General features: G+C 64.0%; 3 protein-coding genes across 9 annotated transcripts in view; 2 read left to right on the top strand and 1 right to left on the bottom strand.

The window, feature by feature from the left end:
- On the bottom strand, positions 1-3,246 carry GRINA (glutamate ionotropic receptor NMDA type subunit associated protein 1). Of its 3 annotated transcripts, XM_027609706.2 has the most exons (8): positions 3,101-3,237; positions 2,219-2,414; positions 1,756-2,113; positions 1,555-1,667; positions 1,282-1,482; positions 1,037-1,165; positions 798-941; positions 1-704 (listed from the first exon to the last, which is right to left on the bottom strand). In XM_027609706.2, the coding sequence occupies exons 3-8, from the start codon at positions 2,087-2,089 to the stop codon at positions 555-557; spliced, it is 1,071 nt and encodes a 356-aa protein (XP_027465507.1). In that variant the 5' UTR covers positions 2,090-2,113; positions 2,219-2,414; positions 3,101-3,237; the 3' UTR covers positions 1-554. The 3 variants fall into 3 exon arrangements, with proteins under 3 accessions (XP_027465507.1, XP_027465497.1, XP_027465506.1); XM_027609696.1 differs by lacking the exon at positions 2,219-2,414 and having other exon boundaries at positions 3,101-3,246; XM_027609705.2 differs by lacking the exon at positions 2,219-2,414 and having other exon boundaries at positions 2,994-3,230.
- Positions 3,247-4,158: 912 nt separating this feature from the next.
- Positions 4,159-10,433, top strand: PARP10 (poly(ADP-ribose) polymerase family member 10). Its single transcript, XM_035727085.1, is given in 14 exon segments — positions 4,159-4,342; positions 4,345-4,386; positions 4,468-4,583; positions 4,586-4,718; positions 4,792-5,013; positions 5,101-5,130; positions 5,133-5,310; positions 5,312-5,393; positions 5,503-5,555; positions 5,740-6,170; positions 6,321-6,441; positions 9,877-10,038; positions 10,093-10,272; positions 10,274-10,433. Coding segments are annotated over 14 exon segments (2,094 nt in total).
- A 690-nt stretch (positions 10,434-11,123) lies between these two features.
- Positions 11,124-13,110, top strand: part of PLEC (plectin) — a 57,930-nt gene continuing 55,943 nt past the window's right edge. For 2 of the 5 annotated variants that reach the window (XM_027609508.2, XM_027609501.2), the window contains exon 1: positions 12,229-12,588. In XM_027609508.2, coding sequence (XP_027465309.2) covers positions 12,309-12,588 — 280 coding nt within the window. In that variant the 5' untranslated portion in view covers positions 12,229-12,308. Of the gene's footprint in view, positions 11,235-11,849; positions 11,876-12,228; positions 12,589-13,110 lie in introns of those variants that run through there. The other 3 variants (XM_027609526.2, XM_027609536.2, XM_027609518.2) reach the window with 3 other exon arrangements.

Here is a 13,110-nt window from a genome sequence, read left to right as displayed (position 1 = left end):
GAGAGCACAAGGTCCCATTTATTGGAATTTTAAAGACAGCAAGACGAGAGGAAGGCCTCCTACCCCCCTGAAATAGTCTCATCCTCTCTGCCCTAAAGGCTCAGCACAGGGACAGGGCCCTCACCCCTCAGGCCCCCCAGAGGGCAGCACTCCGGGGGGGGGGGACTCTATGCCAGGCTGGGGGTGGGGGCTGGAACAGGAGGGGAGACGTGCACCCTCACCTCTTGGCTCGACCCCTCTCCCCTGGGACCTGGTGTTGCCCCCAGACCCTGGGGTGGGCTGGCAGACAGGGCTCATGCAACAGTGAGTGGGCAGGAGGTGGCCTGGAAACCGGGCCCCCGCTGCCCTTTGGCAGGGCCGGAGGGCGAGAGGGGGCCATGCTGGCCGCAGCGGGTCCACACAGAAGTATCCGCAGTGTACACACAGGAGGGTCGGGGGGGCCCCTTGGTCCCGGGCTAGGCCCGGGGGGGTGCAAGGGGAGGTGTGACGGCATTGCCCTAGCAGGGGCAGGGCCCAGGCCAGCCATGCCGCCCGAGTGGGGCCCCGAGCGCAAGCTACTCCTTGGCGCGGCCGATAATGGTGAGGATGTACAGGAAGATGTTGATGATGTCCGTGTACAGGTTCAGTGCGGCAAACACGTACTCCTCCGGGCTCAGGGACAGCTGCTTGTTTCCCAGCAGCAGCTGGGTGTCCACTGCCAGGAACTGGAGGCGACGGGCCGCGCTGGTGAGGGACAAACCTGCCCGCCCGGCCCCCCGGCCCAGCCCCGCCACCCGGCCGCCCACCCCTGCACTCACGCAGGTGAAGAGCAGGGCGCCTAGCGAGGCGTACACGATCTCCAGGATGCGGTTCCGGATGAAGATGCAGAGGATGGCGAAGATGACCAGCACCACCAGGCTCACCAGCAGCACGCCCATGCACGAGGTGAAGTCGTAGCGGGTCTGTGGGCACAGGGGCGACAGGAGGCCCTGGGTGCCGGGCCCCCGAAGGCGTTTGGGCCCTGGGGGCCAGCAGCCCCGCCTTCAGGGGCCCTCACCTGCATAGAGAAGATGACCACCGTGAAGCAGACCGTCGTCGTGATGCCCACAGCCATGATGACCGCCTCAGTGTTGTAGAAGCTGGCGATCATGCCCACCATGTAGGACAGGCTGACGGTCAGGATCGACTGTGGGGACACGGAGCCTCGTGTGGGGGGAGCCGCTGCCCACCCCCCCACCCCGTGGCTGCAAAGTGTGGTAGCAGGGGGGGGGGGGGGCTGCAGGGCCCAGGGGCTGGGGTTACCAGGGCAACGAGGTTCCAGGGATGCTTTCGCCGGAAGTCTCCACAGCAGCTGAGGACAATGAGGGAGATGAAGAAGACAGCATAGGAAACATAGTACGTCCACACGTTCTCCCGGACGAAGCCCTTCACCTTCCCAACAAAGGTGAACACGGCCACAGTGGACAGCGTCACAGACAGCTGCAGGGTCAGCACCAGGAACACCTAAGGCGGGAGCCAGCTCAGAGCCCTGCCCAGTGGGACCCCTGCCCCCCTCCCCCAGCCTCTTTTGCCCACCTTCCGGATGAAGGCCTGGCGGATGCTCTTGTCATCCCAGTTGGTGGCAGGGAAGTCCTGGTTGTCATAGTAGGACGGGGGACCCTCTTCATGGTAGTTTCCATGCTGAGGTGCTGAGGAGCAGCACAGGCTGGGTCAGCACCACGGGAGGGCATCTGGAGCCCCTTGCGCCCCACCCACTCCCTCCCCTCTACTACTCACAGCCAGGGTCCTGTGCCGGGAAGGCCTGTGGTTGTCCATAGGGGTTGGGGGGAAAGGGGCTCTGCGGATACGGCCCCTGAGGGTAGCCCCCTTGAGGGTAGGGGCCCTGAGGGTAGCCCCCTTGGGGGTAGGGGCCCTGAGGGTAGCCCCCTTGGGGGTAGGAGCTGGGGCCCTGGGGGTACCCTGGCTGGCCATATGGGGAAGGCTGGAAGGGGGCTTGTGGGTAAGGGGCTACAGGGTAGGGAGGCATGGAGGGCTGGGGTCCCCCAGGATATCCAGAGTTGGGGGGAGGATAACTGTCTCCAGACACCAGGAAACTCTTTTCATGGGGCATGGCCTCAGATTCTGTGGTCTCCCCCTAGAGGAGAGAGAGAGAAGTCAGCTCTGCAGCGGCTCCCCGGAACCAGCCACCGCCGCCCCGCCCCACCTGCTGCAGGGAACCAGGACACAAAGGGGGGCATACAGGACTCTTGCCCCCAGGGCCGTTGGCAACCCCAGAGCAGAAGGACCAGGAGAGCCAGCGGGGACCCGTCAGCTGGGCCTGGGGCTTCGGAAGGAGCCGTTCTAAGACGACCCCGTAAGTGGAGGAGGGCACAGGCAAAGACGATGACTTCCGTCAGCTTCGGGGTTTTTTGGTCTCGGTCGTTTCTTAGGAGCAACTGGGGAGGTTTATGACCGCTGCTGGCGTCTCCCGGGTCAGAGCGCAGCCCGGATCGTGCTGGGGGCGCGGCCAGGGAGGTGTGGGGGTGTGCCCGGACCCTCCCCTTAGCCACCCTCCCCTTAAGCAGCTTTAAGGGGCTAGAGCCGGCGGCTATTTCTATCCCGGGAAATCCCCAGGCCATCTGTGAGCAGCGAGAGCCCTGACCCTTGTCCGAAAGCAGGCCCGACTGCCCCTCGCTCCCAAGGCGGGGGGTAGCAGGCCTGGACCGGCTCTCTGGAGTGCCTGCTGGAGGGTACGCCAGGAACAGCGGGGTGCGGGGGTGTGTGGGGGGATGGAAGCGACCAGAGGGCGTGCGGGGGAACAAAGCAGGCGAGACAGCGAGGCGGGTGGGGGCGGCGGCCACGGAACCCGCACCGAGGGCGGATGGGCCCCGCTGCCCGGTCGGGGGACTCTCGGGACACGGGTCGCTGCCGCCCCCGCCCCCGCCCCCCGCCGGCCCGCCGGCCGCCCGCCAGCCGCCCGCCGCCGCGCCTGGCCCAAGCGGGCCGAGCGGGCCGTGAGCCCCGGCGGGACCTACCGACTAGCCCACCGCGACGCCGTGGGGCTGCGCAGGGCCCGCGCGGGGGCGGGCGGCCCAGCGGCCGAGCGGGTAGCCACGCTGCTGCGCTCGGGCCAGGGACTCACCACTCGCGGGGCGCCTCCGGAACGGTGCGCACGGTGTCCGGTGCGCGACCGTGCGGTCGATGGCCGCTGAGCCCGCACCCACGCCCGCACCCGCTCGGCGGCCGGCTCGACTGGGCCTGCGCCTGCGGCTCCGGAGTCGCTGCGGGGCCTTGTGACGGGGCGGGGCCTGGGGGCGGGGCAGGGGCGCGGGGTGGGCGGGGCAGGGGCGGGGCCTGCAGCCGGGGAGACGCCGCGGGGTCTTGCGTCTGGGCGGGGCCTGGGGCCGGGGGCGGGCCGGGGCTGGCCCGGGGTGGGGCGGGGCTGGCAGGAGGAGGAGCGGGGCTGCGGGACCGGGCTCTACCGGGAACTCCGGGGTTCCTGCGGTTGGGTCCTACCCGCTGTGGCCGCCTTGCTGGCTCCTTTCCGAGTCCCAGGCCGGCACCCTGCGTCCCGCACTGTCCGCCGAAGTGTCGGCTTGGGCCGTGGGGGCTGAAGATCCTAGAGGCAGAGGCCTGGCCTGGCTAATTTGGTTCAGGGAGTTAGGAATGTATTCCCTAAATCTAGGATGTGCTGAAGCTGCCAAGGATCCTCTATGCCTCCATGGTCTTGAAACATCACTTTCCCTTTTCTCTCGGCCTTTCATCCGACTCTATCCCAAATCAAGAGGCCTGGTGGATTTAGTAGGGAGGGTGATTGGCCATTTTGAGGTTCCCAGGGAGAGGCCAGTGGGTGTAGAGGACCACCAGCGGCCTCTCTCCACACCCTCGCAGCCTGTGAGCTGGAGCTGGTGTGCTGGACTGAGGGGTCAGGCTTGGCCAGCACCTCCCGGTCGGCTAGGGGCTCTTTGTAGGCTCAGGGGCTGGGGCTGGGGTGGAAAACTCTGCAGGAGGGGCCTGCCCGAAGGAAGGAAAGCAGCGAGGAAGTGGTCCCCTAGCCCCAGCTCTGCCGGCCCCACAGTATCACTTTGGTCTCCCTGTCCCAGGCCTTCTGGCTGCAGAGCAGGCTCAGGAGTCCTGGCTGAAGGTAGGGGCTCAGGGCCTGCAGGGTGTAAGTTCTGAATGTGCCCCTCCCCCACCGTGATGGGGGGACTGTGGTGCCACTACCCTCCCCACCTGTATAGGCCTCAGGGTTGCCCTGGCCAAGGTGGGCGTGGGGGGGCAGCAGTGGTGCTCAGTGGGCTGCCCCCTGACATCCTGGAGGGGCTGCTCACGCCCTACTTCGAGGACGGCCGTCGCTCTGGGGGAGGACCTGTGTTGAGCTGGCAGAGCTTGGCAGAGGGGGCACACTCACTTTTCAGAAGTCTGCAGGTGAGGGGGCTGGTGGAAGGGCAGCCTGAGGGCCCTCTGCTGGCTATGGGCCCTGATGCCCCACTCCACCCCTGCCTGCAGGTGCAGGGAGGGTCTCGGCCTAGGAGGGGCATCTACGGCGCTGGCTGAGCCTTAGGCCAGCCCCACCATGTGCCCCTGCAAGCCTGCTGCTCCCAGGACTGCCCCCCGACACCGCCCCCCCCAGCACCTAGAGCAGCACAGCCAGACCCTGCTGCGTGCCACGGGGCACCCAGCGCAGCCCTGCTGTGGCCCTGACAGTCCCCGACCAGACTGGGTCCTGGCCCAGCTGCCCCAGCCCCTTTCTGAGGCAGGTAAGATGCAGGATTGGGGCGGATGTGCCTGTTAGGGGGGACGCTCGGGGCCAACCTGCACCCTCCCCCACAGAAGTCTGAGTCCTGGAGGAACAGGCCTGGGCCCTGGGCCTGGAAGGGACTGAGGTGTCCCAGGCCCGAGTCGTGCGTGTGGTGGGGGGTATTCCCCCTGAGGGCCTGCTGCTGCAGGAGCTGTACCTGGAGACTGAGCTCCGCAGTGGCAGGGGACCCCTGGGGGGCCTTCGCAGCCTGCCTGGGCACCTGGGCATGGTTACATCCTTCCAGCAGCGGCAGGGTGAGGGGAGTGAGGTAGACTTGGTAGGCTACCCCTCCCTACCCCTCAGAGCCCTGACGGGCCTTCTGCCCTTTCCTTTCCTCCAAGTGGCCGAGTGAGTCCTACAGAGGACTCCCAGGGGCAGTGCTCAGAGCTGAGCCTGGTCCCCCACTATGACGTCCTGGAGCCTGAGCAGCTTGCCAAGAACACCGGTGGAGGGGACTACCTGGTCAAGTTGGGGCCAGGGACCACCGAGCATGTGCTCCTGGAGGCTGGAGGGCCAGTGAGGGCATTGAAGGGTGCAGGGCTGGTGACACTGCGGAGGCTCTGAAGAGGAACCAGGGCAGACAGTAGCCTCTCTGGGGACGGGTCCCCTTGGGTCTCTTGGACAGGCTGAGCCAGTCAGCTTGGGCCCATGGAGTCACTGGGACAGGGGGCTGGTGAGCCGGAGCCCATGGGGTCTCCAGGCCCAGTGGGCCCAGGGAGATGGCCGCAGGGTCTCTGGAACAGGTCTCCCACACACCCTGCAGCCCCCAGACCATACAGGCAGTGACCAGGAGAAGGTGAGGCTCCCTGGGGACCCCAGCATATCCTGGGGCCCTTCCCTGACCTCGCCTTCTACCCTGCCCTATACTTGCACCTGTTTTGTGGCCCTGTGCCCTTCACCTTCTCTCCATCTTTTGCCCTGACTTACTCTGTACCCTGGCTGGGCTTGGCCCGTGAACCCGCATCTCTCCCGGCCCCCAGAGGAGGTGTGAGCGCTGCGGGCCACCCCGGAGGGCCTGGGTGGGAGGGCTGGCTGGCTGTCTCCAGAGCTGGGGGCCGGGCAGAGGACTCTGAGGAGCAGCCAGAGCGGGAGTTGGCCTCCAGGGCTGGGAGGGCCGCAAGAGGAGCTGCACACTGCGGTGAGCCCTGCAGGAGGCAGAAGACGAGCTCGTGGGCAGGGGAGCTGGTGGCCTGGCTGGTGGTGCCCGTGGCCTTTGGGCAGGATGTGGCTGAGCCGGACCGGGCACTAGGGACTGCCTTGGAGGTGCACGTCCAGGAGGAGATGGTGGGGTCCTGGGGTCGCATGTGGCCTGCAGAGCTGGGAGCCCGTCTGCAGCCATGCCATGGTGTGAGTACTGCCCCTTGGGGTGACAGCACCGTTCTCCAGGACTCTGGGACCCAGCCACCTGGCAGTGCCGCTGGCTGGCCCCCCGCATCAGAGTTTGGCCTTTCTCTTGGCAGCTTCAGGCCCCACCTGTGAGCCTGCACCCCGGCTTGGGGAGGGTGGGGTAGGCCAGTGCCCTAGGCATGGCCCGGACCCCCTTTGTCTGCCGGTGCCTCAGCAGAGGCTGAAGGGTCCTGGGATGGGCTGGGGTCTGGCCAAGAGTGGCAGGAGTCCCGGGTGGTGCTGCGGGTCTGCTCTGACACCTGGCGGCTGCTCACGGCGGGATCTGCATCGTCCGGGTGAGTCCACACTGTCTTCCTCAGACAGAGCTCATGGCAAGAGCCTGCGGACTGTCACTCTAGCCTATGTCAGGGTTGGGGGGCGAGGCCCCGTGGGGCTCGCTAGCCCTGGTCCCTGCTCTGGAGGGTGGAGACAGAAGGGCCTAGACGGTAGGGGGGCCCGACGATCTGACAGGCCCGAGCAGGGGTCCCCGTTTTGCTGATTACAGCTCAGTGAGGACGGAGGGTGGGACTGCAGACCGGGGTCCTTGTCTGAAGCATGGGGTTGGGGCGCCATCTCGTGGCCACTTTGAGGATTACTCTTCCCGCAGGTAAGGTACCTGGCGCAGTCCTGGGGGGCCCCCCCGCAGCCGCTGCCCCAGCCTGGAGAGGGCTTGCTGCACTATTTTTATTTGCTAAATGTTGCAACTTTGAGCATGGGTGTGTTTCATTTTTTAAAAACGCTTTTTTGAGATTTTATTTATTTATTTATTTGACAGAGAGAGGGAGAGCGCAAGTAGGTAGAGTGGCAGGCAGAGGGAGAGGGAGAAGCAGGCTCCCCGCTGAGCAGGGAGCCCGATGCGGGGCTCGATCCCAGGACCCCGGGATCACGACCTGAGCCGAAGGCGGACGCTTCACCGACTGAGCCACCCGGGCGCCCCTGTGCGTGTGTTTCAGACAAACACTGGAGCCACAGCAGGGGTGTGGGTGGTGGGAGCTCAGAGTGAGCCCCCGCCTATCAGGCAGGGGGAGGGAGAGGCTGCGGAGGGCCTCAGGAGGCGATGGCGGCGTGGGGGGTGCGTGGCACGAGCAGAAGGAGGGGCGGAGGAGGGGCTCTGCTGGCGAGTGAGTGTGAGGGCACTGCCTGGAGCGGGCGCCGAGCGGGTCGAAGAGTGACCGCCAGGTGGGGACGGGGACCAGCGCAAATGAGCTGGTCAGGAGAGGAAGGAGGGCAGGTTGAGTGCTTGCCGTGTAGACAGGCAGGAGGAAGGGGCGGTGCAGAGCCCAGGCCAGCCAGGCACCCCTGACTCTGGACGCACAAAGCTGGGGGTGGGCCGGGCAGCGGCAGTGACCCCCGGCGGGCGGCGGCAGAACTTCCGGCCCTCCCCAGGCTGCCCACACCGCTCTTTGACTGCAGGTGGTCGCTCCAACTTCAGAGGGGGTCCCTTTCCTCCGGGTTTGGACTCAGCAGCTCTCACTTATGCTCCTCGGAGACAGAGGCACCGACGCGGGTCGCCCGCACTCGCCTGGCGGGTTTTGTTAGCTACACGCTCTTGATTCCCCCAGTCGTTGCCTGCGCGAGTTCAGATGGCACACGTGAACTTGCTTTTCATTCACAGCTTCGGAGACTGTCTCTCGACTTGCTCCACGGAGGATGGGGAGAACAGGTCCCCCTTCTCCTCTCCCTCACAGTTGCGTCGGTTGCATTATTTTTATTAATGTCATCAAGGTTGACAGGTGTCATTTTCTATTCTGTGATTACCCTGAGGCTACGCGCTTGGGCCGTACTTTGGTGGATATATAATGATAATGGAAAAGCATTTACCATTGAACCATAGAGGAAACAAGGAAATGAAATCCTAGTTATTAAAACCATGTTGCATGAAAGAGAATTATGCGAGAGTTCAAAGACCAATGGCTCTTTCTTTCTTTTTCTTTACATAGGCTCCACACCCAGTGTGTGAACCTTGAACTCATAACCCTGAGATCAGGAGTCACAGGGTCTACTGACCGAGCCAGCCAGGTGCCACAGGACCAATGGCTCTTAATATTGATTGATTGGTTGATTGATTTGACAGAGAGAGACACAGCAAGAGAGGGAACACAAACAGGGGGAGTGGGAGAGGGAGAAGGAGGCCTCCCGCTGAGCAGGGAGCCAGATGCGGGGCTCGATCCCAGGACCCTGGGATCACCTGAGCCAAAGGCAGATGCTTAATAACTGAGCCACTCAGGTGCCCCTTAATTTTTTTTTTTTACTTTCATTTTTTCCCCCTGTGTTGGTACTCTTTATGCTCCCTTGTCCCCTTCCTGCACAGATTCTTTATCTGTTTAGTAGTGGAATCTCCTTGAGTGGCTAGTCAATATCTTGGAGTTTCACATTTATTTTGCCTTTTACCATTAGAGGTAATTTGCAACTGTAACTGGTGTAAACTTATTTTCCAAATGAAAGTTGCTGTGTGTTTGAGACATTTCTTCTAAGTTAAATAAGCACAGTGAGATCTTGCATATCTTAATATGTCCTTATTTTGTCCTCATTAATAGTTTATGTGGATATAGTGTTCAGGATCAAACTATGTTTTCCTTCCAATCTCTGAAAGACATTACCCTTTCTCTTTCCTCTTCTAAAACGTTGTTTTTGGAAAGAAAAAAAAAATCCATTTATGGTCTCTTAGCATCCAGTAGTATTGGTGGTGAGCATGTGGAGTTTTTCCAAGATTTTTTCCCCATTTGCATACTGATTTAGGGGTGTGTGTGTGTGTGTGTGTGTGTGTGTGTGTGTATGTGCGTCTGGATACTTTCAGAGTTTTCTTTTGCTTTGAAAGTGGGAGTTTCCCCAGCAGGTAGGTGCCGGGGATGTATGTTTTGCCATTGTCCTTCTGGGCCTTTTATGGATCCTTCCCACCAGCAGACACCCCCCTCAGGGCAGGGAAACTGTGCTCCAGGGCTCCCTCACTGGCTGGGGCTGGCCACCTGTGCGCTGCCTTCCCAAGGAGGTCCTGCGGGCAGACCGGGCACCCCTGTGCCTCCAGCCTCCCCATGGGGTCCTCCCAGTCCCCATCCCCTTCCTTTAGCTCTGCGCTGGGGGCCAGTTCCCTAACTTCACCTCCTGACCTCATCATCCGGCATACCCACTGGACTCCACTCCGAGATTCCATTCCCAGTGTTTTCAGACTGGTTCTTCTCACACAGCAAGTCCTGCTGCATGGATGTAATTTCTTTTGCATCCCCCTGAAGAGATGAGTTAGAATTTCTTCAGAAACTATTTGAGCCGCTGAACTGGCTCCCTCGAGGCTGGCTGTTGGTCTTCTCAGTACTGAGAGGTCCAGGGCATCTCTTGGTGTTTCGAGGGAAGTCCTGTGGGCTGTATAGGCACCTAGCTCAGCTTTGCCCTGCAGAGGCCTGGCTGTGGGTGCTCAGTTCTGGTGAGTGCTTGGGTTTGTCCACCTGCAGGCCTCCCTGGAAGGACCAGACTTCTCTGGAGGGAGCAAGGCTTCCCTGAAGCTGTTCAGTGCCACTTGGGGCCCCATCCAGGTGGCTAATGTCTGCCCAACGTCTGCAGCTGGACAAAGCATGACTGGAGCTCTGCCATCTCCCCAGACCCTGAACTCCACCAAGAGAAGGCTCTTGGTTTCCAGGCTCAGGTCTGCAGCGGGGTGCCGAGGGGGTAGGAGGGTCTCCTGATAGGCTGGCCCTGAATGGCCTTCCGAGTGTGGAGCATGTGAGTGTCTGCTGCAGCAGCAGGTCCGAACCCCACGGGGAGCACCTGGAACAGCCCCCTGAGAGGCGCCTAGTGGAGCAGGTTCTGTACCATGGCCCATCAGCCTGGGCAGTCCCCGACATCTGTGCGCAGGGCTTTGACCATAGCTAAGGAGGCCTTAACAGTGAGGCCACGCGGTGGTCTAGGGCTCTGCCGACCCCGGACGACCTTGGCCCTCGTCTGTCCCCCTGCAGGCACACTCTATGGGCAGGAGCCGCCTCCCTGTCCCTGAAGGACCACTACTTGCCCCCCAACGCTGATGGCCACAAGGTGGTGTTCGGAGCATGGGTGCTGACCGGTGACTAGGGGCAGGGTCCTGGAGGCCTTTGGGAGCCCCCACCCCGCCCCAAACTGCGGGCCCCTGGCCACGTGTTCCCGCGCCAACAGCGCAGTGGACTGCCTCCGCCAGGCCAGCATCTTTGCCATCTTTCATGAAACTGAGGCGCTGCCCACCCACCTCATTACTTGCAAGCACGTGCCCCGGGCTTCCCCAGGGGACTCCTCTGGGCACTTGGGCCACTTCCCAGCCTCCTAACCTCCCCTCCCCCCCACCTCGGCCCAGTCCCTGGCTGCCGGCTCCCTGGGCTCCCGCTGCGCACAGCCTTACCGCCCCCTCGGCTGCCTGAGTTGCCCCTGGGGGCGCCCCTTGCCTCTGGCTGCGGTGCGTGGACAGGCGGGTGCGGACCTGGAGGACCAGGGCTGTGTCCGTGCTCGGGGCCGGTACCCGCCGGAGCCGGCCCAGCCACCAGAGGTCAGCAGAGCCCGGGAGGAGGGTGGGCCCGCTCGACTCCGCCCGCCTCGGCCGGACCCAGACCGAGCGCGAGTCTGTTGTTTGAATAAACGTCTACGTGAAACTAGGTGGCGGGGCCTACGGGACCTCTGGGTCCGACCTCTGCTTGGGAGGTGGGGTACCTCGGCGTGGCTAGGGGCGAGCGCCGGCGGGCAGAGTCCGTGGCTCCTTTGCGGCAGCCTTGAGCAGCGGGCCGAGGCCGGACCCAGCGCGCACCCCTGCGACCCCACGTCGCCTTAGTGACACGCACGCTCCCCAACAACGTCTCCTTGCCGACCGGCCCGCCCTGTACACGCCGGGAGGGCTGCGCCTGGCGAGAGCTGCGAGCACTAGTCGGGCGCTGCCGGCCGAGCGGAAGGCGCGCTCCAGCCGGTTGCCTCGGAGAGGCCCCGGCCCGGCGCGCACCCGGGCGCTGCGACCGAACGGGCGGCGCTCGGTGGGGACCGGGGCGGGGCTCCGGGTTCGCCCCGCCTGCGCAGCCTCCGCGGCTCTCCCGGCCCAGCAGTCTGGCTGCGGCGGACGAGCCTAGCCGAGCTGAGCCACCAGGCACGTAGGACCGGGGCCGGGATGGAGAGGCGCGCAGCGTGCGGGAGCTGCGAGGTGGGGTTGGGGGCTCTACGGCCACAGGCGTCCCGGAACTAGGGGCTGCGTCGCGGCCCAACTTCCCTCCGGAGGACACCACCTCTGCGCGCCCAGGACTGCGGAACTGGACGGGCGGTGCCCGGAGTGTGGGCAGGAAAGGCTGCTGGGAGGCGCGGCTGACAGCGGGGTGCAGCCCGGGGGGCAGTGAAGCAGAAGTGCGGGTGGATGAGCTTGTGGGAGGCGGGGCGGGGTGACCCCCAGCTCGGTGCCCGCTGTCTCCTCTCTAGCCCTTAGCCCCAGGGCGGAGGAGGCACAGAGTCCACATTGTGCCCCCACTCTACCCGGCCCTGCCGGGACAGAGCCCCATTGACCTCTCGCACGCCAGCGCTCTTGGGGACCCGGAGCTGAAGAGCGGTCACGCGTGGGTGTGCGGGTGTGCGGGAGGCTCTGGGCGGAGGCTGGAGGGGAGGCCCGAGCTCCCGCGGCCCACGCCTCTGCGGCTACAGATATTTATAGGCCTTCACTGCGGAGCTCAAGGTGGGACTGAGCGGGACCGGGGGTGGGGAAGGACGGTGGAGAGTCCTAGAGGCTGAGACAGCTTGGAGGTAGAGTGCCAGTGTCCAGGCGATGGGGCCGGGACCCTTTCCTGATGGCGGGGTGAGGGAAGGGATGGCGGTCAGTGCTTCCTGCTGGTCGGGCTTGCCTGCTGGTCTGAGGTTTGCAGGGGACATCCAGGTTTGGGACAGAGCCGGGGAGGGGGGAGCGCGGTTGGTGTCTGAGTGACGGGGGGAGCCCCCAGGCTGACAGTGTGGAGGGGCCGGTGTCCTGGTGATAGACAAGGGAGTGAGGTCAGTGCTGGGGGGAGGGGTGTCTTTGTGTGGGTGTCCCAGGGGTGAGCTGGAGGGAGTGAGGCCAGTTGTGGGTGGGAGCAGAGCTGTCAATGTCTGGGTCGGGGGCGATCAGTATGTGGATGAAGCAGGACACAGGAGGGGAGTGGGTGTCAGTGTCTAAGTGATTAGGGTGGGAAGGGTGCAGTCAATGTCTAGATTAAGGAAGTGTCTGGTTGGTGTGCAGTATCCCCCTAAACACAGAGGTGTGACCCCCCTCCTGCTCCCTCTCCAGGAGGCCATGTCAGGTGAGGACCACGAGGGGCGGCCGGTGGCTGAAGATGCCAACGGAGGCAGTGGCTCGCCCAGCCCTGGGGACACACTGCCCTGGAACCTGGGGAAAACGCAGAGGAGCCGGCGAAGCGGAGGGGGCTCCGGGGGCAATGGGAGTGTCTTGGACCCTGCTGAGCGGGCAGTCATCCGCATTGCAGGTAACGCTGAAGGGCCTTGTCTGCCCAGTTTGGAAATTAGCACTCGCTTGTTGACTGAGCACTTGCTGTTGGCTACCTGCGGGTGTTAGGACTGGGATGGGAGGGTGATGTGCGGGTCCCCAGCCGACTTTTCTGTGGCAGGTGATTGCGGGCAGCACAGCGCCACCTGCTGGCCCCCTCTTGTCAGCTGCAGGAGGCCTAAGGTTGAGGCCTGAGGTTGAGTGCCCGGCCATGGCGCCATCATTGGCTCATGACAAGGAGGCTGTGCCCAGATGCCATGACACTTTCTTGGGTTTCTGGGGCAGAGCCGCCTTCCAGGCCCCTTGCTCTTGGTTGCCACCACTGGCAGTGTGGGGAAGCATACAGGAGCAGGAGAGGAGGGGCCACCGGGTTGGCTAGGGCCGCGGCAACGCCGTGAGCCACGGGCCTGCCTTGGCCTCCAGCAGCTGCCGATTTGTGGAGAAGGATGGGAAAGGCCCAGCCAGAGGCCCCTGAGAGTGCAGGGTGGGGCAGCGGGGGAGT

This window comes from Zalophus californianus, chromosome 4 (genome assembly GCF_009762305.2).
Source record: "Zalophus californianus isolate mZalCal1 chromosome 4, mZalCal1.pri.v2, whole genome shotgun sequence".
Taxonomy (NCBI): Eukaryota; Metazoa; Chordata; class Mammalia; order Carnivora; family Otariidae; genus Zalophus; species Zalophus californianus.
This window is presented reverse-complemented; position numbering and strand designations above follow the sequence as displayed.

Bases quoted from the DNA above. Each gene is read 5' to 3' on its own strand.
- GRINA (XM_027609696.1), bottom strand. From the start codon at position 2,089: ATGCCCCATGAAAAGAGTTTCCTGGTGTCTGGAGACAGTTATCCTCCC. The intron at 1,668-1,755 runs GTGAGTAGTAGA...GCTGCTCCTCAG, and splicing joins CCCGGCACAGGACCCTGGCT to CACCTCAGCATGGAAACTAC. The intron at 705-797 runs GTGAGTGCAGGG...CGTCGCCTCCAG, and splicing joins GCGCCCTGCTCTTCACCTGC to TTCCTGGCAGTGGACACCCA.